Consider the following 27,992-nt stretch of genomic DNA (forward strand, 5'->3'; position numbering starts at 1 on the left):
TGCTCGTCTTACAATGCACGTCTGTGAGGATCACCAGCATAACGCTGACAGCCTTAACGTGACATTTGTATTTCGGATTAATGGGGGTCCCGCTGAGGAGAGGCATGGAGACGGTTCGAGGCGGGAGGCGGTGCGAACACATCACATGGCTCACAGATGGTTTAAATCTCCCCGTTATGACTTCACGTCGTCTGATGATACCTGGGCAGGCGTAATATGAACAGCCATTCCAACACGTTCCATCTGTGTTGTTATCGACTGCAGCGTGGAAACTAACTAGGGAGGGATGTTGAGTCCTCCCACAGGGGGGGTGTCGTTTAGTTCGGCATAGCAGAGGATTTTTTTCGTTGAGTTTGAAGGTAAAGGAAGGATAAATTAATCTCAGTGATCTGAGATTGTATTGTTTTGTTTAAACATGCCTTTGCATATAATGGAACTGACTTTCAGGGAAACAAGACACCTAATACATTTTTTATATATATATATATATATATATAGATATCAAGATATATATATATATATATATATATATATATATATATATCTTGACATTTGTGAACCGTTATTTTTACCAGTATTTTTATTGGCTTTTCGTTCAAGTCACACTTATAATAACAATACACAATAATTCACAAATTAGATCAAATGTCAAAAGCTACCAAGAGAAAAGGTATTCCTTTTATGTTTATCACTCACTGTTCTTTTCAATAGTTTTCAATAGTTCAATAGTTTCTTGGAAAAAAAAACCACGATAAACTTATTTAAAGTTATTTGCTTTATATCCATAATTCTGCTGTGCTGAAGTCTGAACCCTCAGAACCAAAGCCGAGCGTCCTTGACTGCAACCGCAATATGATGGAAAACCTCCTTTAGAAACACTCACATAACACACGCTGCATAAGAGCACTATTCTTGGTGGTGGAGCAAACAGTCTCCACACATTCGGTTTATTTACACATTAGGATTATTTGGTGCATTCCAAGCTTTTCCGTGCTTTGTTTGAATGTTCCCTGATAGTTAAATAGAGAGTTAAAATACTGTGTTACATTTGCACTACCTTATTGAGAGAAAAACTGAAAGGGATATCCACTGCTAAACAACGACTGTGACTTATTGTTGTGTCAGCTGTGAGGGTGGCTGGTACAGGCCTGTGACTTTATTAGGATTCTGTGACTTTTATGTTTTCTTTCCAACATGAAATGGTGGTTTGTCCCTGGGGGGTCGAACAGGGTCTATCAGTGACTTATTAGAAATAAAGCCTTTTGTACGCTTTCTCCTACAGAGTGGCTAATACAGAGCATTCATAGCAAGGCAGTTGTTCCTCTGCTGTGCAGAGCAGTTTGGCATAGCAGAGATTCCTTAACTGTTTTCTATATTCTTGTTTCCTTGCCACGTTCCCCAGGGGTTTAGCATGAGGAATTTTACTGTTATGGAAAGGCTTTTTAGGAAAGCAAAAACAGCAGATGGCGAGCCAGCACAAAATTGAAACGTTTATTGGCCTGGAAAGTCTGGTGTGACTGTCACAGCTACATACAAAGTCCAGAGCCTCATGTCTGAGGAGAATGCTAATTTGTAGCATTTGTGCTTGTTGTTGTCTAATACAGGCATGATATCATACTGCTGCAAGCATTAGCAGTTTGTACTAGTCTCCTCTTCCTTCTGAGTGAATATCTGCTGTCTCTTGGTTATGGCTTCAACTTGGCACATAGCCCATACATTTTGAATGATGGCAAGGTCATGGCATGATGGCACGGTCCTAAATACGGCTGAAAGTTGTTTTGTTATTTTTTAACTGCAAGAAGGCGAGGGCTGGACATTGTGATGGCTTCAACAGCAGCCTGGACTGTAGTGAGTGGGAATTCAGTGGCTTTCATCGCTCTTATCCCTGTCTGTATCCCTAACCCCCCTCAACCTTCAAGCCTCTAGTCTCTAGATCTGCGAATGGGTCTGTCTGGTAGCAGCGCTCCAAGGATGAGAGTGGGTCTAAGAGGTAGCAGTGCTCCAAGGATGAGAGGGATGAGTTGGACTGTTTGGTAGCAGAGCTCCGAGGACGAGAGGGATGAGAGTGGGACTGTTTGGTAGCAGAGCTCCGAGGATAAGAGTGGGACTGTTTGGTTCCGAGCTCCGAGGATGAAATTGACTCCCTGATATGGCAGCACTCCGACCTCACTGCGAGGAAATGCGGTCAGGAGAATCTTCCTCATGGAGGTTCTCTGTCCACACAGACATAGCCGTCGTTCACTGCTGGGCCCACAGGCGCCATCTTGAAACATTGGATGGTGTCGGCCGGTTCCGCTGGTGTATTAGCAGCTGCGTAGCAGACTCTGCCTTTAACCACCCTGGCCACAGCCGCTTTGAGCAGTGCTGCTCCCTCCCACTCCCCCATCGTGGGTTTCAAGGGAACTTGAGGAAAATCTTTTGCAGAGTTCTTCCATGGTGGGCGACAGCTCGAAAGGAAAATGTTGGTGCGCGAGTCAGGCTCTGCCTCTCTCGCAGTCTGCGGTCTGAATAAGGAGCCACAGCTCAGCTATCTGGAGGTCGTGGCAGCAGCCCCCTTTGCTCTTAGCTTCAGAAAGACGTTTCCTTTCTTCAATTGAAACCAACCGATGAGCGCACCTGCCCACGATCACAGAAATAACACGGTTGGCTGGCAAGGAGATGTTTTGCTTGCGTAAGCACGGTTCTTTGAAACCAGCAGGTGATGACCGTGGTTGATATTGCTGCCTTACAATCTCACTCCCAGAGCTCATGGTCAGAGCTCGCTGGTAGTGCACCTCCCAGACCTCGGAGTCAAAGTGCTGGTAGTGAATTTCCCAGACCTCACGGTCCGAGGTCTGGAGGTGTAGCCCCAGGGTGTGGCGGCAGGAGGAAGGAGGTAGTCAGACGAGGTATGTCAGGGTAAGGGCCATGTCCACACTCATTTATAGCCCTCTCTTCCTGAGAGGTGAGCCAAAGGAATTAGTAAACAAACCAAGGTGGACCTTTTTGCTCACGCAGCTCTGGATTCGTCTAACTTCGGCGTTCGACGGTGAGGTCAAGATGGAAGGATATAGGCAGGCTACCACAAGCTGTCTACACCACAGAAAACATGCTTGAAGCACGCAGGACAGGGACACCCACACATCCAGATACAAGCCACCCATGCACATCCACCCATGCACATCCACACACACATATGTAGACACGCACACACACGCACGCACTCACACACGCACGCACGCACGCACGCACGCACGCACGCACGCACGCACGCACGCACGCACGCACGCACGCACGCACGCATGCACACATACCATACACAGGCTTGAAGAAATACCCACCCTTTCCATTTGCTTAATCCATGCTCTTTGATATTTTGTTCAACCATAACAACTTGGTTACAAGCCGTTTCCTCAGAACACTTTCTATCCTATTCTCGATTAGGACGCCGCTGTAATCGGTTAGTTCAGGAGGTTCAGGTTTGCGGTTTGGTTTCCACATTTGCCGTCATGTAACACCTATATAATACAGAGTTCTTTGACGATTCGGAAACATGATCCTTATCTCGTATACATTTCCGGAAAACAATTGTGCTGACGTTTGGGAAATATCAAGAACACATAGTTTGCTCCTGGTCATGTTTGTGTAGATTTTCGTGCCCAGACAGAAAAGGTAGCAGTTGAAACTGTGAAAATAAAGAATGCACCTGATTCACAAAGAAGCCCTTTGAGTGAAGCTCAAGACCTCCAGTATCAAAGCACTGTACAGCCAGGAGGCAACGATTAGCAGGGCGTAGCTCAAACCACATCTCTCTCTCTCCCTTGCACACACAAAAACACACACATGCACGAACACGCACACACACACACACACATGCACGCAGGCACGCACACACACACACACACACACACACACACACACACACACACACACATACACATACACATACACATACACACATGCACACACATTTGTAAATATACACACGTGGGCAGGAACACCTACACACACACTCACGTGCACACAAACACACACATTTATTCATATACACACATGGGCAGACACAAAAACAGACACAGACACACGCATACACACACACACACACACAAACACACTTACATACCCCAGGTGTAGCCACATGGGGCCTTCCCTGTTTCTCCCATCTTTTGAAATGCAGCATGCAGGCGCTTCTTGAAAGATAGAAACCTGGTCGACCAGTACTGCTGTTTTCCCGCCTGGCAAAAAGCTCTAAAATAACAGCAAATATTTCAACATTTCCCCCTCCTAGTCACACGGTCTCTACAACAAAGGACGTTGAAGGTATGATGTAATCATGCTAATGTAATTAAGTGCTTTTTAATTAACATTTCAATTGCTGTAATGTGACCATTAAATCCTTAAGTGCTTACTTCTACAGACCCCAGTAGATCCCATAGAGATAATGAGGAGTGGTAAAATGGGGAAGTCTGCAAATTCTTTTGGGTGTGATTCAAGCGTATTATCTCTATGTATGCCTCCGTTCTTGTCCATTCTTGCAGCTGTTGTTACAATAGAGAGATAGTAGATCCAGCATGACTACGCAATTAAGTCAACAACTTAGCTACTTCTAAATAACTGGTGTACGGCTTATGTAATGAGGACTGTGCAGGGATTTTGATTATGATGGATCGCCTACTTTGGACAGAAGCACATGATCTGTTTTGTCAATGTGGTTTAGAAACCACATTCTCTACCTAGCATATGATGCTAAGCGCACAGTTAACATTTGTAGTGTTTTTACTGGCTTGGGAGTTTGCTGGAGGATATCAGTTTCAACCATAAGCCTGCCTTGTAGGGGTGGTGTTGGGTTACCTGGCTCAGTGACAGAGAGGCACCTAGACGGTTCTGAACAGTCCCTTCCTTGGCTGGCCCCTTTGGTTCAGTTCCTCCATCGATCTAGCCACCCATTCTGCCGGCAATTTGAGTTCGCTCTGCAGAAGGGTCTGGAGAAGAGCAATACATTTCTTTCTAGTTTCGATACGTTTTTGCGGGAGCCAGTCACCAAGCTGGCTTTTTCCCTTGGCGCGCTATTGGCTGGTTTAACACAATGACGACAGGGAAGCGACGACAAGCAGCCAATTGCGTACACAGTCAATTTAACTCCGCCCGTTGATCACGCCTCTTGTGCTCAAGAAAATTACAGCAGTTTCCCCAGACCAACGTGCAATCTACAATTGGTCTGGCAATAGCCAGGCTACCATCGATCCCCAAAGCCTGCTATACTATCACGATACATTCTCTCACAGTGAGCTGCTGGGGAACAGCTATTTCTTCCCAACTCAACTCCCTTGGTGAACAGCTCTCCCCTACCTAACCCTCCCCTCCCCCCCACTACCCTTTTGAACAGCTCTCTGACACTCTCCCACCCTCCCCCACCCCCCCCACCCCCCCACCCACCCCCCCCTGTGAATGACTCTCTCCCACTCACCCCCCCCCCCCCCCCCCCCCTTGACCTCTCTCTGTCCGTCCATCCCCACCACCCGCACTCCGACACTAGTCTCGACTGAGATAGCACGAGCACATTCATGGAAAAATAAAAACACCTCATGATTGGCCGCAGACCCGGGATGATGTAAGCGTGATGTAATGTCAAACAGAACGGTATTCAAACCAGAGCTATCTTGTATCCCTCCCCTCACCCCAGACCCATAAGTCTGAGAAGCTGATGGAACTATTCTGATATCTCCCAGAGTAGGGGAGGGGCCGCAGAGCACTTAACATCCTCAAGTTTGATAGAGAGAGAGAGAGAGCGCGTTCCTTTGAAGGCTCGTACTGGCTGCTCATTGGCTGCCGAGGTCAGTGGGACGCATGTTTTTCTCATTACTGGCCGGGATAGATGCATTCCTGTTGTCTGGTAAGGCTTCAGTGTTTCCCTTTTACCTTTTGATATACTCAAAACATCCCTGCACACCATCAGGACACAGGCTACTGCCATTACAGTGACACACGTGATTTAAATCAGCATTGGAACAGTGGAACTCGCTTCATGTCATTCGTCTGTTCAGGGGGGAGGGGCAACGCAACATGTTTACTTCCTGTTAATTCCTTCAGCCTCTGTAGCGATCATTTAATTATGTGCTTGCGGTTTTGTAGATTTCCTATCTCGTTTCATGTCGGTCCAAACCCCCAGCCCTTGATGTCCCCCGGCCCGGGTCCCTCTACGTGGGTGTCTGGGGAGACCCCGGCTCCTAGTCTCTGGCGGTAGGGGCCCCCTCGTTAACCCCCTCACGGGCCCTAGCTCCGGCCCGGCTCTGGTCCACGGCGCTGAATGGCACACAGAGATGCTTTTTGTGATTGGGTCTGAGGCGCGTTGAACTCATGACCCCCTCGTCCCTTTGTGCCCGGCCTCAAAGGCGGAGAGATAATGCTCCGTGTGAGGAGGCGCAAACGGCCCCTTGCTCGGATGAACACAGCATGCTGAGGCATATTTTCCAAATTATTTCCTAATTTACGATTCATGCTGAAGTTGTTAAAGGGTTCACCACGATGCGGTTGAATTCATGACACATAGCTACATGCCCGGGCCACGTCCCCCTTGTTTGTGTGCAGGATTAGTCTTTACCTGACGCCCCCTGTGCCCCAGTCTTATCCATTTAATGTCACTGAATAGGTTCCTTAGACCTGCGATCGTCCAGTCATCCGGCAGTGCTCTTATGACCTACCGAGCCCCCAAAGCAGTCTTTGCCTAATGGCCTGTGCTAATTTCAGTTTGAGGTCTGTTGTCACAACCCATCGTCACGGCAACCCCGCAACCACAGACCGCACTGCAGCTACTCTACTCTTATTTTTCTCCTTGCATGGAAAAGTCCCCTAAAGCCAGATCTGTTTTATGTATATTGTCAGCAGGCAGGAAGGAACCGGTCGAGAAATGCCGGTCTCCTGAAGGACCTTCAAGGTCCCTGGGAGCGGAGCGGTGAGGCGGGAGGGGTCAGGCCCCTCTTGTACTTTCCCCAGGGAGTGTACAAGAACCTGTTCTCCAGGACCCCTTGGACCTCGGGGTTCTGTCTGCGGTCAACACATGATTGATCGCAGGGTTGCAAATCCCCCCGAGGTCATTGGTTATCCGTCTTTGCTGGGATGGAAGCAGCTGTCTCCCTGACAGGAAAGGTTACACAGGATGATACCGGCGTGCCCGGGGAACATCTGTGGATCCAGCGGCGTGAACCTGAATTGGGGGCCGTGGTGAATGTTGCTTCAGGAGTTCATGCAACCCACATGGGACCATAGCGTCCTAATAACAAACCCTGCAGATCCACCAGAAGCTGATTAATGAACCTCAGTAGCCTCTGGACCTCTTCTGTGGATCCGACGACACACTACCAGCCGAGATGAGTTTCAGCCCGGCTATACCGCCACCCAAACGCATGGTGTGCTTCAATATGTCTCTGAACCTTGCAATAATGGCCCCCTGTTTGAGAAGGGCCGGTGCAGTCCTCATGTTCAGAGCGTGTTGGAGTGTTTAGATCATGGCAGCCCCAACCGGGCCGTACTGTAACCAGGCCATCGTCACAAAGAACACAGAGCCGCTGACCTTTGTGTCGCCATTAACATGTCCAGTGCTGGACTAGTGGTGTATAAACGGCGGAAAGGAGGACAGGAGACTGGGAGAGCAAGGTCAGTGTGGCCCCACTTCTCAAGGCCTCTGTGAGGAGGACTGAAGAGCCTTGTGAAGAGGTCTGCAGCCTGGGGACCCCCCCCTCACACACACACACACACACACACACACACACACACACACACACACACACACACACACACACACACACACACACACACACACACACACACACTAACATTCACGCACACACACACGCAACCACACACACACCCTATGATGAAGAGGCCTAAAGGGCCCCCCACACACACACACACACAATGGTGCCAGTGTGAGCATCTCCCAAGAAGCTCCTGCCAGCAGGAGATCAGCACCGATAGAGCTTTAAGTTTTTATTGAACACATACTTTTTCTTGGAAAATTGCTGAGCCCAAAGTCAAGTATATAGGCCTGTACGGGTGTTCTGTTGTTACTTCCCAGTCAACTCACTGTGAATGTTAAAAACATTCAATACTCTTGTTTGCTTGCTTTGTTTTATTCATTCAAGTTGATTGGAATCTGCATCAGCGCAGCTTAAATCATTGACAGAAGTGAGCGAAAAGGGGAACAGAACAGGCCATTCACAGGTCTGCAGAGACCTTCTATCCACTACAGCTCTGTAACCTGACGATCCATGCATGCATTGCATCATATTAGGCAACAAAAACCAACAACGATTAACCCATCTTCATTTACAGCCTTCGCCGACTTTCTGCGGTGAGAAACGGCTCTTTGCTCGTTCCGTTGTTTACCCGGCACCTGAGGGAGACACCGTTCTGACAGTGGCTCTCAGAACAACATGCTCTGTGAGCCATGGCTGTCCAAGCAAAAGTAGCCTCTCTGTATGCCCTGGTGGGCCGTTAAGAAGAGCCTGAATCTGTAGCTTCCTGCAGTCGTACCATCTGTGCTTCCCAGGTCAGTTGTTTTTATGCCACACTGGTGGTCTGTAACGCGAGTGCTTGTGTTAGGCAAGCAGTTTGTTGTTATTCCGCGAGGTGATGGTTTAATTAAAGGAGCCTTACTCTTCCCATGCTGCGGGCTGCATGGCATACTCCTCTGCGTCGTGATGCCCACGTTAGGAAATGGGATTTAAATAAAATGTGGGAAAGATATTGTCTGGCTCAGATATGCTTTTTTCCTCTACTCAATTAAATCGGCTGTAGAGGAGGAATGGGAAATGTCATGATGCCAACCCAGCTCTCTCTCTCTCTCTCTCTCTCTCTCTCTCTCTCTCTCTCTCTCTCTCTCTCTCTCTCTCTCTCTCTCTCTCTCTCTCTCTCTCTCTCTCTCTCTCTCTCTCTCTCTCTCTCTCTCTCTCCCAAAGATACACAAAGACCCCTCCCCTCCTGTCCTCCCTCCCCCTGGTGCTGGTGGTGAAGACATTCCAGAGCTCTGGGCAGTGGGGGAGACGGGGAGGGAGAGAGGGAGGGAGAAAGCACCCTGGATCCACACTAAATTGCAGACTAGCTATGTCTGTGGTAGCTTAGCTCAGCATTAAGCAGTTAACTTGTTCTCATTAGTGTGTGTGTGTGAGGATTTGTGGTGAAGGTTTTAGAGCTTCCCATTACACTTCCTGTTCCTGACGACATCATAGTAAGAGCCGCTCTGTGCCCGTCTCAGCCCCCGATGGGCTTTTAACAATAAAGAGGAACATCTCTGATCAATAACATTATCCACTATAACAATTAACTGATCGACACTCGCGGTCGATCGGTTACATTTAATACCTGACTGACGGAAGGTATTCCTCTCGCAGGAGCTCTGCTGCCGCTGCTATTCTGTTTCTGGTTTTAATAAACTGGAGAATGTGAAACTAATGAAGGTGAGTACGACGCATTATAAAACGAAACTCGCCGTTGTAATTGCCTTCTCTGTCATCCTCCGCCTGATCCACACACACCTGGCGACGAGGCGAGGGGACTGATGATGAGATGAGATGGTATCGCCGGCTCGTATTAATATGGCCGCACAACGGTGGCCGGGACGGCGAGCCTATTCCAGAGAGGCTGCCTTTATTAGTCCGTACATTTCGGTTCTTTTGTCCAAGCACTTTGTATTTTGACTGTTACCATGGCGACCGGGCGAGTGTCTGAGGCAGTCCCCGAGATTAGAACGGCCCTGTGGGAAAAACATCTGAGCTATTTGCCAACCCCTTTAACAAGTCAATTTGACCGTGACGTGTTGTTTTATTGGGTTGTTTGTTTCAGAGCAGACGTTTTCTTGTGAAAAAATCATATTCAATCTTTTGGCTCTTTTGTTGGAAACCTCCACACACTACACACTCCACACTGCAAGCCTTAAACACATCTCTGTGTCACTCTTTGTATGTGTGCGTCTCTCTCTCTTGGACTCTGTATCTCTCCCTCTCTCTCTCTCTCTCTCTCTCTCTCTCTCTCTCTCTCTCTCTCTCTCTCTCTCTCTCTCTCTCTCTTCCTCCCTCTCTCTCTGTATCTCTCTTCCTCCCTCTCTCTCTGTATCTCTCTTTCTCCCTCTCTCTCTCTGTCTCTCTCTGTGTCTGTCTCTTCCCCCCTCTCACACTCTCTCTCTCTCTCTGTGTCTGCCCCTCTCTGTCTCTCTCTCTCTTGGACTCTGTGTCTGCCCCTCTCTGTCTCTCTCTCTCTCTCTCTCTCTCTGTATCTCTCTTCCTCCCTCTCCCTCTCTGTCTCTCTCTCTCCTCCTCTCTGTCTCTCTCTGTGTCTGTCTCTTCCCCCCTCTCACACTCTCTCTCTCTCTGTCTGCCCCTCTCTGTCTCTTTCTCCTCTCTGTGGGCTGTCTGTGTGTTCACCATGACAGCTTTTGTTTATCTGTCACTGTGGTCAGGGAAGAACACATTGGTCCTTGGTCGGGCGGCAGAGCCTCCCTATTGGTGGACCGTCCCGTGGTTATGTGGCTTTGTGTGTTGACTTAAAGAATCTGCATTCATTACAGCCTTTTGCCGTGTCCGTGGTTCATCACATTAAAGAAGACAGCTCATAATGTTCAGACTCTTTCTCTTACAGGAAGCAAGATCACAGGCCAGAAACAAACTCCCAAACGCACACAGCACACACAAAGAGCATGTTTGAAGCATCACAGTTGATCACATATGCATAATTGGTATTTGGGTTTGTTCTTCCAGGGAGAAGAAAATAAACTGTAGACACTATCAAGTAAATCGAGTAAACATCTGATGTCCGTATTGGATATCCTGGGCAGAACGGCTTCTCACTTTGAATACCAAGTGTCTTCTTGTCTACAAAAGGCTCAAGGTTACCTTCTCTATTTGTTTCTCTGACGTATATTCAAAACATCCTGCTCTACTGGGAAGGCTGGGGGGGGTGGGGTGGGGGGGTTCTAACGACTGCATGGATTTACTTTCGAATGCTAACACACTCCAGAATCAATGTTTTGTTTTCATTTTGTTGAAGCTGGTCCGTTTCCTAAATATACATAACAAGGCTTTTGAGCTGGATGGCACCAAACCACTGGCCGGCGTGCACTGTACATTCAAATTATGGCTGAACGTATCAACAAGTTGGTTTATATTTGTATATTCTCCCTCGGTACACTAAACCCAAAGCTGTTTTCGTCTGACTAAATATTTACTCAAGCAACTGTGGGCCGCGTAGTTCCAGCCGTTGATTTTCTCCAGCGATCAATCTCTAATGATTATTTGGTTAAACGTCTCAACAATAAAAGGGCTCTTGGCACCGAGTGTCCTTTCTGATGACATGCCCATGTGGGCTTCGTTTGGGTCGTCCTTTTGATGAGGAAATGAAAGCATGCAATCATTTTGACATTATTTTTGGGGCAGCACGGTATAATTAGACAGGGCTGGTTTCCCTGACCACGGCAGGGGCTGAAATTGCAGGCCTCATCCCAACGAGAAGTCAGGGAAAGCGACTGAAATAGTCCTGGCGCACGTCCTCATTGTCCTCTGTGTTGTACGGGATGGGTCAGCTGGCAGACCAGGCTGCCTAACCAGGACCACTCGGACCGCCATCTTTTATGTGGCGCCTCTTGTTTTCAGAACCGTCGCCCTTAATTACCCCTGTGCACTAACCTCTAACCTTTTCAACATGCATGCATCATGGCTGAAGCCAGCGTTGTGCCTCTTCTACCGCCTGGCTTGGGCAGATCCATAGTCATTTCCAATGGCTGAGTAATCGATTTAGGTGTGTGCGTTTGAAGGATCGTATCGCAGACTTTTTGAGGTAAATGTGTCAAAAAGTGTGCAGTTGTATATAGGGAATATTAGAGTTAGAATCTTTTTTTTTCTGGGATGGATTTATTTGGAGGTTCACAAAATAACACTGTGTGTAGTGACAAAGGGAATACATTCACAATGGAGTCCTTCTTTTGTGTGTGCTGAAACGTTTATACAATTGTACTGGAGCAGGATGATGGCATCGACTGACTCCCTGCATATCTTTGGTTGCCATAAAGGAAGCTCTTTCCCACCTCTCACTTGACAATTCTCAGTAGGTTTCTGGCCTCCGTTTTACTGGCCAACTCACAATGGTGGTATTGTGATACAGGAGTGTTTAGGTTAATTGCCCTTGTAACAGTTTTAAGTTCTGTATGAATGGCACTCTCTCTCTCTCTCTCTCGCTCCCTCTCTCTCTGACACTCATTGTCCCTCGCCCCTGTCGTATAACACTCCGGTGCTACGGTGAACCAGCCATGTTGCTGTTTAGTGCAGAACAGCAGAGTGACGCAGCACGACAGATCGAATCGTTTGAGCAAGGGGGAAATCATTGGGGGTTTATCAGGGCTTTATCATTGCTTCTGTTATGTAGTTATATATATATATATATATATTGACTTTCACAGGGCGTGGGAAGTACTTGCTTTTACCACTCTTTTTCAGTTGATATTGTATTGATATGATATGTAGTTGCATTAATTGATTCAGAATGAAATAAATGAAATATCTACTTAAAGTATACAAAACATGTTGCCTCTCAAAATAATAAACTGTGGGCTAAATAAATCTGTTTTTTAATTAGGAAGCATGTTTCCATACATGTACCATCCTGAAGAGTGCTTATAAAACATGAGCTCTCTGTCAAAATACTTGTTAAGAATTACGAGTAGCGTCCCGTAGAGAAAGCTCCCTTTTAAATACGTCTCTAATGATTGGTGACTGGTGAACCCCTTAGTGAAGAATGACTAGTCATTATCAGACATGAGAAGTCCTGCAGGTGAACATAGGTTCCTTCATCCTGGATCATAGCATTGGACTCCTGTATCAATGCCAACCCTTATGGTCATGAATGCTGATCTCAGGCCAGCCCTTCCCACTGGGGTCAAGGTTCTTAAAGGTGGCCAGGCCTTGACAATGTGACCAGGCACCACAAGTCCAATGTGTCCGTGGGAGTGCAGACCAGTGACCGTTTCCTGTCTCTGCTGCTCTCTTTTGTTGGGGATAAAAAAAAAAAACCTTTTAAAAGCACAGGACTGGGCTCTGTGTCCCCTGTGGAGAGCCGGGCTGCTGGAAAACAACTCTCTGTTTCAGATTAGTTCCAAGGCCAACAACGCTCACAGTTCACTTCGGAGCGAGGCAGAACTCTCAAGGCTCTCGCGCCTCCACGTTATGTGTGAGTGGTCGAAAAAAAGCTCTGACTGCAGCCCGCTGTCATTGCTAGTCTGCTGAGGTCTCCCCTCATGTACGAGAAACCCACGGTGCAGGAGACAGAACCAAAAGCTAATTGTCGTAGCTGTGGTTCGCCACATCTGCGATGATGACCGAGCGAGGCTTGCTGACGCATGAGCGGTGTTATTAGAGGTGGATCATTCATACATTATCTCTGGTAGGGGAGAACTTTGATGCCACAGAATCAATGACTTTGCTGTCTCCGTGGCGAGGTTTCGACCTTCCTGGAAACATTGGTATCAGTGATGCAGGACCTTATTCGTGTAGTGCTTTTTTCTTGCAACATACAGTTTTTTTTGCAGCCCAAAGCATCTGCAGAGCTGTTTCTTTCAGTGATTATAGTCTCTGGTTAGTCTCAAGTCAGAGTGTGCAGTATTAGGTCTAGGTATGGGATTGGAATTGCTAACAAGAATTGGAATTTCAAACAAGAATATAATATTGGCTACCAAACAGACTAGAGCTTCAACTGTTTTGAAAGTATGGGCGCAATTGCAGGGGAAACGAAAAAGAAGAAAAAAATCGTCTTAAATGTCAAATGGGTTTTTATTCTCTTCCAACTCGACCGGCTCAACAGGTTATTCCGCGCTGACACATTTGTTATAGAAAAGAACCAAGAAATCCAAAACCTTATTTCCTTATTTTCCTTGCACACAAGACCTGTTTTTCTATCCCAAGACTCATGGTGAGCAGATTAGCCCACGGGGCAGAGCGCTGCTGTTGGCTCTAATGCTGGTTGTCGTGCTGGTGTGTGCTGAGTATACAGAGGAGTAGCTCCAGGGCACTTTCCCACAAGTTAGGTTATCTCATTTAAAGCATAGCCTCGCTGCCATGCTGGAAACATTATTGTGAACCTGGCCATGGCAAAGGCAGGATCCACTCTTGCCCTTGGCATATTGCTCTGTATAAAATGTATCAGGTGCACCTCAGTTTTTTTTTTTTTATTACGGTTCTGTATGTTGAGGCACTAGGCAATATGATGCATTGTGGGAAATGGTGTATTGGATGTTGCTTGCTAAATGGGTTTTCCCAGTTTAGGTAGTAGGCCTCTTCAGCATGTTATCAACCGGTGTGTTCAATGAGTCACATGTTATCTAACAGCCCTATTTACCCTGCTTCATTTGGCCTCCTGGCATGAAAGAAACCCACTGACCCCTACCTGAGAATCAATATTCCTAACATTGCTTCCCTTCACATTCTCATGAATCTGCTTTCCATAGAGTCGTGCCAGAGAAAAAGGTTTTTCTTTGCTGCCTCTCTCTCATGATTCAAAGGTTGCTACAGGTTTAGTTTGATAGCACACTAAGGGTTTATTGATGGTTGAAAAATCTGTAGGCAATGCACAGTGCTTAATCAGTGGTCAAGGACTATGATCTATCATGAACAAAGACACTCTGAAATTTATTTATTTCTCACTGGAAATAAAGTTGAGTTTCAAATGTGGAAAGGTTTCTCTTGCATAATGTATATACGAGAGATAGGCAGTAGTAATTAGGACTTAAATTATCCACTCAAATCCGCTCCATTGCCCCAGTTATTAATTCATGACGTTACAACATCAGTGGGAGACGTCAGAACGATAGCGGCTTCAATATCCTCAACATCGCCCCTGCCTAACCCATGTCCTCCTCGCTGTCCCCAGCAGGGGATGTCCACAGCCACAGTACGCAGAGGAGAGGCCCGTCTGACGGGTTCCCTCAGCCCCAGGAGGGGGCCGCTGCCCTCCCTTACTCGCAGGAGGATGTGTTCAGGCTGAGCCTGGCCAAGGGAGTTTCCATGTCCCTGCCCTCCTCGCCTCTCCTGCCAAGACAGTCCTACATGATGCCCCTGCGTGCCGCCAGCAAGAGATCCCCAGGTACAAGCTCACACTCGGCTCTACTCTTGTTCTAACATAATATTTCACATATCATTTCATGCTACATACATTTCTGCCGGGGGGAGGCTAGATAGCATAGCAGTTCTGTTGGACTCTCAGCCTTACGGTCTGGGTTTGGTACCAGCTCAGGTCGGTACCAGCTGTCTCAGGTTGGTACCAGCTGTCTCAGAGTGGTACCAGCTGTCTCAGGTTGGTACCAGTGGTTTCAGGTTAGTACCAGCTGTCTCAGGCTCGTACCAGCTTTCTCAGGATGCTACCAGCTGTCTCAGGATGGTACCAGCTATCTCAGGTTGGTACCAGTTGTCTCCCTCAGCATTCTAGAGCAACACGATTAGCCCTTCTGTATTCACTGTGTGTTACTTTCAATTGACGGATCTATTGGATAAAACCAGTCATGGGAAGATAACAGGCTAGGACAGGGAGGCTAACAAGAGCGGTTTTACATACAGTACTTACATTTAATTAGAACTGCATGGAATAATTAGCATACACTAGCATATGCTAACGTATGCTAACATATGCACAAAACGAATTGGCAGGAATAAAACATTTGATTGATTAGAAATAAGCATATACAATTATTATATAATGATAACCTATTATTATATAACATTATTAAAATGGAATTTCTGAATCTGTACATTATGAACATGCTAAAAAACCATTGAATAATAATAATAATAGTTTGATAACCCCATTCGTCCACATATTTACATTTTCTGATTTCTGATGATGGAGACCGATCCTATTCTTCTTTAAACATGATTGATTTTTGTTTATAATTATGTTTTATTCTTTTCATCTTAGCTCTGAATATTCATTGTGGTGGGAGCAAAAAACAAAGGATGGTTCCTGCAGGAACCTTGATGCAATTAGTCATAAGCCGAAACAAAACTGTGTGTGGATCTTTACTTGAAGTCAATGTATTCCCATCCCAGAAAGGAACTCAAAATCATTGCATTAATGGATTCAGAATCTTTTGTGGAAGAGGATGCTGCTTCTTGTGTAAACGTAACCGTGGCCCAGAGATATCAGAGGATCCGGGGCAGGCTGATCTTGGAAGTCGATTTTGTGAAACTTCAGCTTCACCTTCCCCACCTCATCATCTCCCAGACCTCACCTCTGCTGGCTTTTCCCTTTATGAAGCCTGCATGATATAGAAGTACTGAGGCAATCCGGCTACTGTCATCACAGATGGCCCTCTCTGTTTCGCCATCTGACAGAGGAAACCTTTTCTCCCCCGACCAAAGGCCAGCATCATCAGCCAGACAAATGACGTGCACTATGACAATATTGCCTATTACTCTTTGAAGCATGCTCCCCCCCCCTCTCCTTCTCAGGGAATTGCTCTGTGGAAGTAATAGTAGTGTGAGCAAAGTTTTCAGTCTACCTTCCGGTGATTTGTGTCAGTGTTGAACATCTGACACCGTTCCAGGAGTGACAACGCTTTCTGGCTAGAAGCTAGTCTAGCACTTTAGTCTCAGCCTTCTGTGTGTTGAAATAAACTCCTTTGGAAAACGCTGAAACTCTGGCGCCGCGAGGAGTAGCAGCCGGAACGATTGCATCGCTCGCTTTCCCAGCAGTTTTCAATCGACATTTCATACTTTCCCCGGCACACAGGAGATCAGCTTCCGTCAGGATGGTGGTCCTGACGATGGCACTGCTTGTTTACGCTAGGCCCACTCTTAACGGCGGTGTGTTTACACTCGGCCCGAGCGTCCTACTCTCCCGGCTCTTCGTTCGTCTCTCTCTGCTGTATAGTGAACCCACTTGTCAGCAGCTGTTGGTGAGTGCTGTCTTCAAAGCCTCAGGACATGGTTTAGTCTCCTAAGTTGTTTCAACCTGTGCCTTTGTTTTCTAAAGACATGGCAACGAGGATTGAACTCCCCAGAGTGAACACTTTGGCTCTGTTCACATCTGGCTCTCATCTGTGGACTATCTACTCTTTGTTTATAGTGAGTGGAGGCTTTGATCTGTTCTGTAGCATGAAATGGGTTTGTCTGTATAGGGTGTAGGCCTGCGCTGTGAACATCTGGCAGGCCATTGTCACGTTTGTATACTTGTGTTGTTTCGGCTTTAAGTGTATATTTAAAGAAAGAATTCTTGCCCCATGATTTTGTACGCCGGGTTCGTCTTGATTGAGCTTGATTGTGATGTTTGTAATGGGAAGGACATTTAATCATGTTTAATTTGAGTTAAAGATTGCAGACTAGCTTGTGATTGCTTTTTAAAATGTTCCTGTGAGCTGCACTTCTTTTTATAATAAGGATTTTTGCTTGTGCAGCCTCATTTCACATGAACTCCATGCTGCCCCTCCTACCAAAAAAGATCTGCAGCAGCAAAGGTACTCAAACGGAATGCACAAATAAAAGAATTATGCTTTTAATGCATAATTCTGACGGCGCCACATCTATAGCACAGAATGAATGACATGCAAATATTTACCAACAGTCTGTGAGTCACAGTGACGTGACTCAGTTATTCTGCTGAAGTCCAATTACAGAGGCAACACACCTTTTCTTTTACAACATCCTCAGGCCATATTGTTTTTTTCATGGTTGTTCCCAACCCATGAGAGGCAGCACTGATGAAATGCACGTTTACAATGACAGCGAGAGGCCCAGAGGAAGGGCGGCGGGCCGGCGAAGGGCACCGTCTGTGAAGGTTAAAAAGCGAAGAAGGAACTCTCATTAAAGGGACGCTCCCCCGAGACTTCTGAGGGGGGGGGGAAACGGACGGACATGATGGGGTTTTATAGAGGCCTGTGGTGGGGATGGGACAGGACCGGGGGACGACAGAGCACGGGCAGCTCTTCTGCGGCCGTCCTTTACAGGTAAGTGTGAAAAGCCGCAGGGAGAGTTCACACCGAGTGTTAATAAACACATACCGCATGAAATCTCTCAGGTCGGCGTCAAAAACAGCCCAGGCCCTAACGCTGTATTCTCTCTGGCTCATCCCTGCTAAATTGGTCAAGGCAACCAGGTGTCACACTCAATGTAAAACACGTTTTATGTGGATATTGTTTATATTTTCCGGTGTCCAGACCAGAATGAGAATTCCACATCCTAGTATCACGTGGCAGCTTGTACCAACCTCTCCTGTTTAAGAGACAATGTGATGTGGGTGAAGAGATTAGATACAGGCTGCGAACACATGACCTAATCCATCTTGTGGTCAAAGAGTCCCAAGTCCTACAACCGCAACAACACACACCACCCAACATGAATCTCCCTTATCCAGCAATCCCTGCTGGCTTTTGGAGGAAGCGGTTTCTCAGATTGAGGCCGTATTTTGTGGGTTTTCCATCACTTCCTGACAGATTGGATAATCTACAGCATTGTGGAAGGGACCAGCCAATTGGGTGTTCTCTCTGTGAAAACATCACAGGGGACAACAGAAAAACACTGGCTTAATTAGGAGCGTGACTGATGCCTGAGCCACAAAGGCCTGGTGCCTTTGGACGCCATAACTTTGATGGGCTAAGCCCACAGCTTAACCACGACACACAGCAGTCTGACATGTGTTGAACAGGACCCAGGCTTTACTGCCTGACTGTTTACAGGTCTACAAAGACCCAGGGGAAGGGCTTTTTTTTTTTTTTTTTTTTAAAGGAAAGCCATCTCCAGATAGGATGTTCCATCAAGACCCAGCTCAAGGGTTAGCGGGCTCTCTTTGAAATGGTAACCTCACTGTGAAGTGTGCCAAAGCAACACAGAGCCTTTAGGTGGATTATAGCCTAGCTGTTGGCTCCCAGTACCTCCTCCAGTAGGAGGGCTGGACGTCTCCAGGGTAACTCCACAGTGACCTCCTCTGGTCATGATGACTCATAACCAGTTACATGGCAGCTGCTTGCCTCAAGGTTGCACTGTACTGAACGACGGTAATACATTTTGAATTTGTATTTATACTTGATTGTCTGTGATTTGCTGAATTTCAACGGTTCACCCTTCAACCTTTAATATATTTGGAGTCACCCTGTCCTGTTCAAGATGGCTCCCATATGACTTTGGATAGCTCTCAATAGCACAATGGGTTGCTTATTTTGCACTAAGGGTGACCATTTGACAATTATTTAGACGTGTGACTGTCCCACAGTCACGTGGGCGACAATTAGTGCCACACTTTTGCTCATTGTCCACCTTCAAGGGACCATAAACGGCAGTGGTTATCATATTTATTGCCCTGCCTGGCAGCTTATCATTTTAATTGGTATGTAAGCAATGAGCTGACTGGGTCTCCTGTGGGTCGTTTTTGCATGAAAATCATTAAAATTTTTATTTTTTAATAGACAGGTTGGATGGCTCTTTGCTTAATTTCATGAACAGCCAATAACAGCCAAGGAGATGACGATTGAATTCTCCTAAATTATATATCTTCCCAATGGATTTAAACATTGCCACTCAACTTTGTTTTGCTCATTCAGACATTTGATTAAGTCCTGCTCAGGCATTTGATAAAGTCCTCATTGACGTACATTCCTGAGCCCGAGCACCAAAAAGCTTGCGTTATGTTCTCTGACAGCGGTGATACTAAGTAGCCCCACAAATTACTTCACACCTTAATAGAGACGCCCAAACCTAACTCCCAGCGGTACGAGGTGAAGACTGTCATCCACCGGAATCCAGTGGATGACGTTTATTGATAAGATATTGAAAATATTGTGATATGAAATACAATTTTTAATATAATAATATAACTTTTTAATATAACTTTTTTTTCAATAAACTCCTGATTCAGAAGGTCTTACAAGAATAAATTAATACAAAAATAATGGAATTATTTTGGTTGAGGGGATGAATCTCGGAAATATCTTGCACGATATAAATGCGATATGTGCACCGCCCGGTACATTTGAACCAAGAACTTTGTGTAAGTCATGTCATGCCTGCTGGCTTTTGATAAAGCACATGGATTAACTGTCGGTTTTTCTACCCTTGGTAATGAAAGGGCAGTGATTAACACAGCAAAACTTTCAAGGACAGCTTCTACTTGAAATGACATAACCTCCACAACACAACAATTATATTACACAATAACTCAATAAAAACTGTTCATCGGGTTAGGCAGTAGAGCAGCCTTAGAAAGAATCATTGAATGAAATGTCCCCACTTGTATATGTACAGGTGGTCCACACAGGAGCTCGATAATTAGATGTGGGTAGAAGGTGTTCTTTGAAACATCAGAGATGTTGAACAAACATCTCTGATGAGTGATGAGAATCTTTTCGTCGCCCTGTGTAACATTCGTTTGCACAATCTACAAAGTAAGAAAAATTTCCTCAAAAGATCTCCTTGACATTCATTGTAGCTCTCCTCTCTACAAAGAGAGGAGGTTCACTCATTTAGAAGATGTGGCATTAACTGAACTGCTAATTACAAGCGACGCCGTGCAACGTTGTTCTGTCGAGTTGGATTCGTCCTTGTCTTCGAAACAACCCAGATAAATCTACAGTACAAATCATCCCTGCTCGCCTTCAAGGAGCTCTTTCATCCCCGGGATTGAGCAGATCTCAAGGGTGTGGGCAGTGACTGGGCGGCCCTGGGTGTATATTGATGGATCTTTGGGGGACTCCGCCATAAAACAACCTTGTGATGCTACAGAGGACTCTTTGAAAGGAGGTGAGCCGGTGATGTGCAGCAGGTGAACCGCTCTCCCCAGCCCCCCCCCCAACCCCCCCCCCCTCCCTGCTGCTCTGTGGTTCAGCACACTTTGCCGCCTCCCTGCTTTGGCTCGTTACGGCGCCCTGTTCCCCACCTTTCATCCGAAGCGAGGGTTTCGTCTCAGAGCCCAGCAGCCGACTCATGCCTCTGGCTTGCATAACCAAGGGATTCGGGAGCGCTGGAGCTCCATGGGTCGTACCTGGAGGGTTGATGAGCAGAGAGAGCGGAGCGTGTTTGAGTTTCTTTGTGTAAACACATGAGAACCGTGCATAATTCATACGAGTTAATGAAATGCCATGTGGCAAACGTGGACTTGTTGCACATGTGTGGTTAAAGGGGTGAAGGATCTGCTGCGTTGCTGGGTCAGATATTGAGCCACCAACTCGAAGGGTGGGTGCGCTTTGATGAAAATGGAAATTAATTTTAATGTAAGATTATTCTGGGATTTACACAGTATAATTCTACATTGTGACCGGTTTTAAGTAAATACCTAACTATCTCTGCGCCATAATCCATGCCATATTCCATACAATGTTATTCCCAATAGCCTTGAGATATAGTTAATTGATTGGCTAATGCATCAGAGACATACTCTGCATTTTAATGTTAAGTTCAACCTTCTTCTGCCTGAATATATCAGTTCATTTTTGGCGGTTTCCCCTGACATTTGGGGACATAAAGATGGTTATTGTTAAAGTGGTTTCCTTCCCAGTGTCTCATAAAGAGACTAGTGTTTTGCTGGAAGTTCAGAAATGAGTCAGAGTGCATTTCTTAAGAATGTGTAGAAAGTCCTCGATTACTGCCCAACCATGAACAATCATCTGGATTTGTCCTCTGTAATAGACCTCAACTGTATATACTATTGTTCCAGGTGTGTGTGTGTGTGTGTGTGTGTGTGTGTGTGTGTGTGTGTGTGTGTGTGTGTGTGTGTGTGTGTGTGTGTGTGTGTGTGTGTGTGTGTGTGTGTGTGTGTGTGTGTGTGTGTGTGTGTGTGTGTGCGTGTGTGTGTTTTTCAGTGTGCTTTCACGCGAGTGTGCATGCGTGTGTGTGTGTGTGTGTGTGTTCGTCTGCATGTGTGTAGCCTGACAGCTCAGTAGTCACGGGCTCCTGAGTCCTCCAGTGAGGGCCGGCGTGCGGGGAGTTCTTCAGCAGTCACATTCGCCTATAGCTCCTCTCCCCAGGGCCTTCCCTCTCCTGCTCTTCTTCTGCACTCTCCATCACACACATGTCACTACCCTTCCACCATGTCGTCTAAAGATTGTGCTTTCCCTCCGTGGCCCTCGCTGCGTTCTCTCCCCCTCCTTCGCACATACCCTACTTTTACTGCTGCAACTCCCACCGGTCATGCCTGAGAACAACACTGTTGTGTTGCTGCTGTTTAAAGGCCTGCGTTGTGTACCGTTGTGTTTCTAGTGTTCACATGGACCTGTGTTGTTCTCCGTTGTGCTCTTTCTTTTCTTTTCTTTTCTCATAGACCTGTGTTGTTTACTGTTGTGTACTGTTGTGTTATGGCTGTTCTCAGTACGCTGTGTTGTGTACTGTTGTCTTTCTGCTGTTGTCCTATGTCATTCTGTACCTGAGTCTTAAGAATAATGATCATTATTTTAACTGTGACAATAACGTGTCTCTTGTAGCGACATGCTCCGTGAATAAACAGCCTGTTTACTTTTAATATACACAACAAACACATCATATAAAACATACAATTTTACTTTTGTGACATTTTGCGTCGTCTGACGGTCTGGAGACTGAATAACATTGGTGATGAACTACATTGTGCCTCTCTTTGGTTCCGCTTTAGTCGGATACAGGAAGCTTCTAGAACAGAACTAACCCCTGTCATGCTGACGCGACTAGCGCGACTGAGACGTGCATGCCCAATGGATTTACATTCTGGATTTCACAGCAAGCGTCTTAAGGAAGAGAAGGAGAAAGCATTGCTCACCCCTGTGTGGCACTCTCTTTATCCTTCAAGTGTGTCATCGTCGTCTCGTCCCCCCCCCTCCCCAGCCCCCCCCCCCAACCCCCCCCCCCCCTCCCTGCTGCTCTGTGGTTCAGCACACTTTGCCGCCTCCCTGCTTTGGCTCGTTACGGCGCCCTGTTCCCCACCTTTCATCCGAAGCGAGGGTTAGATTAAAAATGTGTCAGTGCACTAAACACAAGAAAGTTAATTTAAGTTTATTTAAGTTGTTCTGTCTTATTTGATTTTCTAGTATATTTATTTTATTCATTGAAAGTTTTATAGAAATTACAGAACAGCTGGATACATATTTATTTATACATTATTTTCAATTTGAACATTTTCTATTTTTTTATTTGAACATTTTGTGTAGTTTAAGAATTTTGAAAACTCTTACAGTGAGTTTTTTTTGCCAAAATGCCAAATAAATGCATTTTATTTTCAAACTCAATAAGAATCGTTTGAAGAATCGTGATTTCAAATTTTTCCAAAATCGAGCAGCCCTAGTGCCGACCGGCCTCTGTTCTAATGGCACGGCCCCTAGGGGCCCGCAGCCATTGATAAAGGCTCTGGGGTAAACATGAAACGCGGTCAATTGGGAGGTGAGCTTTCGGGTTGGAAACAAAACCCTCTCTGTACACGGGGCCCGTGTTCTCTGTCCTTTGAGTTGGAGTCCCGCGTTGCCGAGGGGAACAGCGAGTGTTGTCTACATCATCGGCTCCTGACAACCGACCCGAAAAGGCCCCCAGACACGGCTGACCCGCGAATAGCTTCATGTGGAGATCCAGTGTGCTTCCTTCTCAGTGCGTTAATGTATGGATTACATTGCGGTGTGGGACGCAGTGTGGCTGTTGTAGCACTGGAGTGTTTGAAGCTAGTGTGAGATTACTCCTCCGTCGTACCGTTCCCTGACTGAGGCGTGTGTCCAGCTTGCTCTCTGTCTCTCTCCAGTTTCACTCTAATAGGATCGGTTTGACTCCTGGCACGGTCCGCCTGCCTGTCCACAGATGAATGGTGGGTTTTCAGGACAGACTAGTGGATTGTGTCGGCCAGACAAGCCAGCCCTCATGTCTTGGCAGGCAGCTATTTGGATGGACGGTTCCCCTAACAGCAGTACATCCATCCTTCCAAACACACGTCAGATGACTTTATCCCCCATTGGCTTAGTGCTGTTTGATAGAGATCCTACCTTTAGATCCTTCTAGTCTCTCTCTCTCTCTCTCTCTCTCTCTCTCTCAACTCGCACACCCATATAGATGGTGAGCAGCGACCTGGCCTGAACCCGGTGCCCTGTTTGACATTTCCAGATCAGTGGATAGAAGCTGGCAGTGGGGAGCGGTGATGGGGAATGACTATCTCTCTCCACCTAGTGTGTTAAGGCTGCCCCTACAGTGGGAGGCGGCAGTGGGGAATGGCTGTGTCTCTCCTCCAGATCTATGGTTTCTGCTGGCCCCACACAGGGGGAGTGACTGGCCGCTGTGTTGCTATCTCCACTTATAGACCCGACGGCGCCGCACACTTCCCCTGCCAGTGTTGAATTGATTTCGGCTTGCCGATTTATTGTTGTCTCTTGACTCCCTTCAATGCATCCCCTTAAGACGCGGGCCGATGTTGATGGGTTTTGGTTTAGTTCCGACGTATGTGTTTGACGGTTCAGCGTTGGTTTCACTCCTGTCATTCAAGCAAACGGCTTTACCTGTGGACACTAACAACGCGACGGAGAGCGATGTAGCCGCGGAATAGCTTGTTAACGACTGAGAAGATGATGACCGAGATGAGGGCTTGACCTTTATCCTTTACATCTTATAGATGCACCACACACACACACACACACACACACACACACACACACACACACACACACACACACACACACACACACACACTCAGCTGAGTCGGTCAGACTCGGCTCATCCCTCGTTCTCATTCTCAAACGAATCACGATAGTGCAATGGTGCAAACGGTCATCAATCAACACAACATTAACTAAGTTCCTTTCAGCTGAGCTGAATCAGGATGTTGTTGCCCGACTGGCTCTCATGACGTCTCAGTCCTCGAGTCTTCACCACTTAACACAGTCAGTGAATGAACAGGGACTCGCGAGTCAGCTTCAGCGACTCAGCGACTAGTGGGTGGGTCTGGGAGTCGAGTCTCGGAGAACGAACGATACGAACAAGAGAACTGAATAGAGAGATAGAGAATAGAGAACTGAAACGGGGAATCAGGTCGGTTCGTTCTTGTTAAAGAGTCGTTCATTCCAACTGATTTGTTCGCAAACGACCCATCACTAACATGCACGCACGCACACACACAGAGTTAAGAGGACAGGCAGACCTGTGGCTCAAGTAGGAGGTGCATGAGGGGGGCTGTGTATCTGGCGCAGGGTAGTCACGGCCCCCTCCAGAGGAAGTGAGTCTCCAGCAGACCTTCAGCTCCTCCCCAAATGGGCTCGTCCCAGATACGTTACCTGACCTTCGCAGCGCAGCCTGGACCCTAGCCTCACCTTCCTCCGCTCTAACCCTAACGCAAACGAGGAGCAGTGGAGGAAAGAGGACGCACGCGTCAACACACAGGGATAACTGCTGTCTCCTCACACTCAATGTCCATATTTAAAGTTCAGCACGGGGCTAATTGCGAAGGTTTCAAGCTGTTTGTTATTACACTGTGAGAACTGTCTCCAGCGGGCGGGGAGAAAGGCTGTGTGTGTGGTGTGTGTGCTTATGTGTAGCAAATACAGAGCACCGCAGAATGTGTCCCACCAGGACTGTGCTGCCTCATCTCTTAACCCATCTGGAATACGTTAATACAGAAAGAACCCCCCTTCTCTTTCAGTCTCATTTTCATTATCTCTCCTACCGCCACCTCTCTCTCTCTCTCTCTCTCTCTCTCTCTCTCTCTCTCTCTCTCTCTCTCTCTCTCTCTCTCTCTCTCTCTCTCTCTCTCTCTTTACCTCTCTCTCTCTTTACCTCTCTGTCTCTCTCTCTCTCTCTTTACCTCTCTCTCTCTCTACCTCTCTGTCTCTCCCTGTCTCTCTCCCTGTCTCTCTTTACCTCTCTGTCTCTCACTCCCTCTCTCCCTCTCCCCTTCTCTATCCCTCTCTCTCCCTCTCTTTCCCTCTTTCCCCCTCTCTCTTCCTCCCTCTCTCTCACTCTCTCTATGTATCTGTCTGCGTGACCGGTCTCTCTCTTTCTATCTGTCTGCGTGACTGGTATCTCTCTCGGTAACTCTCTCTCCTTCTCTCTCCCCCTCTGTCTGCGTGATTGGTGCCTGCAGGACCAATCAGAAAGCCTAAGTATGTGGAGAGTCCACGCGTTCCCTCCGATGCCCTCGTCTCTGCGCTGAAGAAGGTGGCGGACCGCAAGGAATCCACTCACCATGGTGAGTGCTGTGTGTTATTGTCTTTACGTGTGTGTGTGTGTGTGTGTGTGTGTGTGTGTGTGTGTGTGTGTGTTTTATTGTCTGTTGTGCGGAGATATACTGCAAGTCTCTGAGAGAGTAAACCTCTGTCTGGTTGTGGCATTCCAGGCTTCACCCTTATCCTGTAACCCAAAGAATGCCAGGTGTATGTGTGTGTGTGTGTGTGTGTGTGTGTGTGTGTGTGTGTGTTCTGTGTGTTCTGTGTGTTCTGTGTGTGTGTGTGTGTGTGTGTGTGTGTGTGTGTGTGTGTGTGTGTGTGTGTGTGTGTCTGTGTGTGTGTGTGTGTGTGTGTGTGTGCGCGTGATAGGAGGTTAACGTTTTGTTTTTAACGGGGTCAGGTGTGATCCGCTGTTGTTTAAAGGAGTGTCAGCTACTGTATAAGTGTTGTATGTAAATCCCTGTATGCATATGAGTCCTGTTCTAGCATGCAGGCTGTAAAACAAACACAGGATAGGGTCCCAGTTTATTTAAAATTGTCTGTTTAGCTTACAGAGGAGCCTGTTTCCATTACGTTTCGTCACACGGGGCATTGTTTGTTTGGACTATACAGCCGTGAGGAAGAGCAAGCTGTTGAGTAGATCTCAAAACAACGACAGCAAGACTTGTGTTGTGACTAAATGTGTGTGTGTGTGTGTCCCACATTAGCATGGCAGCTTGCTCCTGTACGCTCTATCCCCTGTACTCCCTGGATGCCCTGTGTGACGGTGGCAGCGTGTGTTTGTATATTTCGGGGTAACGTCCCACTTAGTGCTCTGTTTTAGTTTCCAGGCCGGGCAGGGCGGGGTCGAATTCCTCCCGTAAGCCCCGCTGCATTATCTTGAGATAAAGGCAGGCAATTGGACCGAACCGGGGCCAATCGTGGTCCTCTCGTTGTGGCTCACTTGAGCGGGCTGGATTGCGGCTCAGTTACTGTTGACAATCGCATACCAGAGTGGAGCGGGTGTGCCTTGACAGAGAGCCGCTGCAGAAGCGTTTTAGGGCTTAGATAGGCCTGCTGGCGGACAACGGGCGCCAGCTAAATATTGTCTTGTGCCAGCCGTCGGGCCGGCGCTGGGCTAGCTCCAACGGCTCCGACATTTAAACATCAGTATGTGGACACCCCCGTTTTTGAGAGTTATACTTTGTCCGCTGTTCTGCATTCCCAGAATAGATTAATCAGAGCACATAACGGTCATGGGAAATATTTATATTCACAACTTAGTATTTATCAATTCAATACAAGGTTTGTTTTCCTCGGATGATGGAATGAAGGCATGCCGTTCAGGATTCAGAACACGAGGTCAAAATTAATTGAGAGGCATAAATCATCAACACAAACCACCAGTTTCCAGCCGATACTTCAGTTTATTGGTGTCTTCATGCACAGTTGTAAACTGGCCACGCTCTGAAAATGTATTGGAGGGATTGCATTCTTGAAATTACTTTTCACCGCCCATATCATGACCCTTAAAATACACAGACTATGAATGCAAAAGGTGGCCACGTGATGTATTTTTGATTGTGTAGTAAATCTGTGCAATGGCACCACTGACGGCCCGGAACTACATACACGCACAAATCGAAAAGCCAAGGTTACCCTGGTAATGGTTACCCTTCACCATCAGACCGTGTGTGTGTGTGTGTGTGTGTGTGTGTAACACACACTGGAGCATATTTTCATCATGCCTCATCACCCAGCCCAACCCATTCTCCTCCCCCGGGATTGCCTTCCCAGCAGGAACCACAATCACATACACACTGTTTACATCCGTCCATCCACACACACACACACACACACACACACACACACACACACACACACACACACACACACACACACACACACACAAGACACT

General features: G+C 46.9%; 1 protein-coding gene across 1 annotated transcript in view; it reads left to right on the forward strand.

Moving 5' to 3' along the window:
• LOC311358635 (protein TANC1-like) overlaps positions 1–27,992 on the forward strand; it is a 115,372-nt gene that overhangs the window by 13,254 nt on the left and 74,126 nt on the right. Inside the window, 2 exon segments of the mRNA XM_084478730.1 lie at positions 14,887–15,099; positions 26,014–26,118. Of these exon segments, the coding sequence (XP_084334856.1) occupies positions 14,887–15,099; positions 26,014–26,118 (318 nt within the window).

Source organism: Micromesistius poutassou, assembly GCF_964030765.1.
Source record: "Micromesistius poutassou genome assembly, chromosome: 14".
Classification (NCBI taxonomy): domain Eukaryota; kingdom Metazoa; phylum Chordata; class Actinopteri; order Gadiformes; family Gadidae; genus Micromesistius; species Micromesistius poutassou.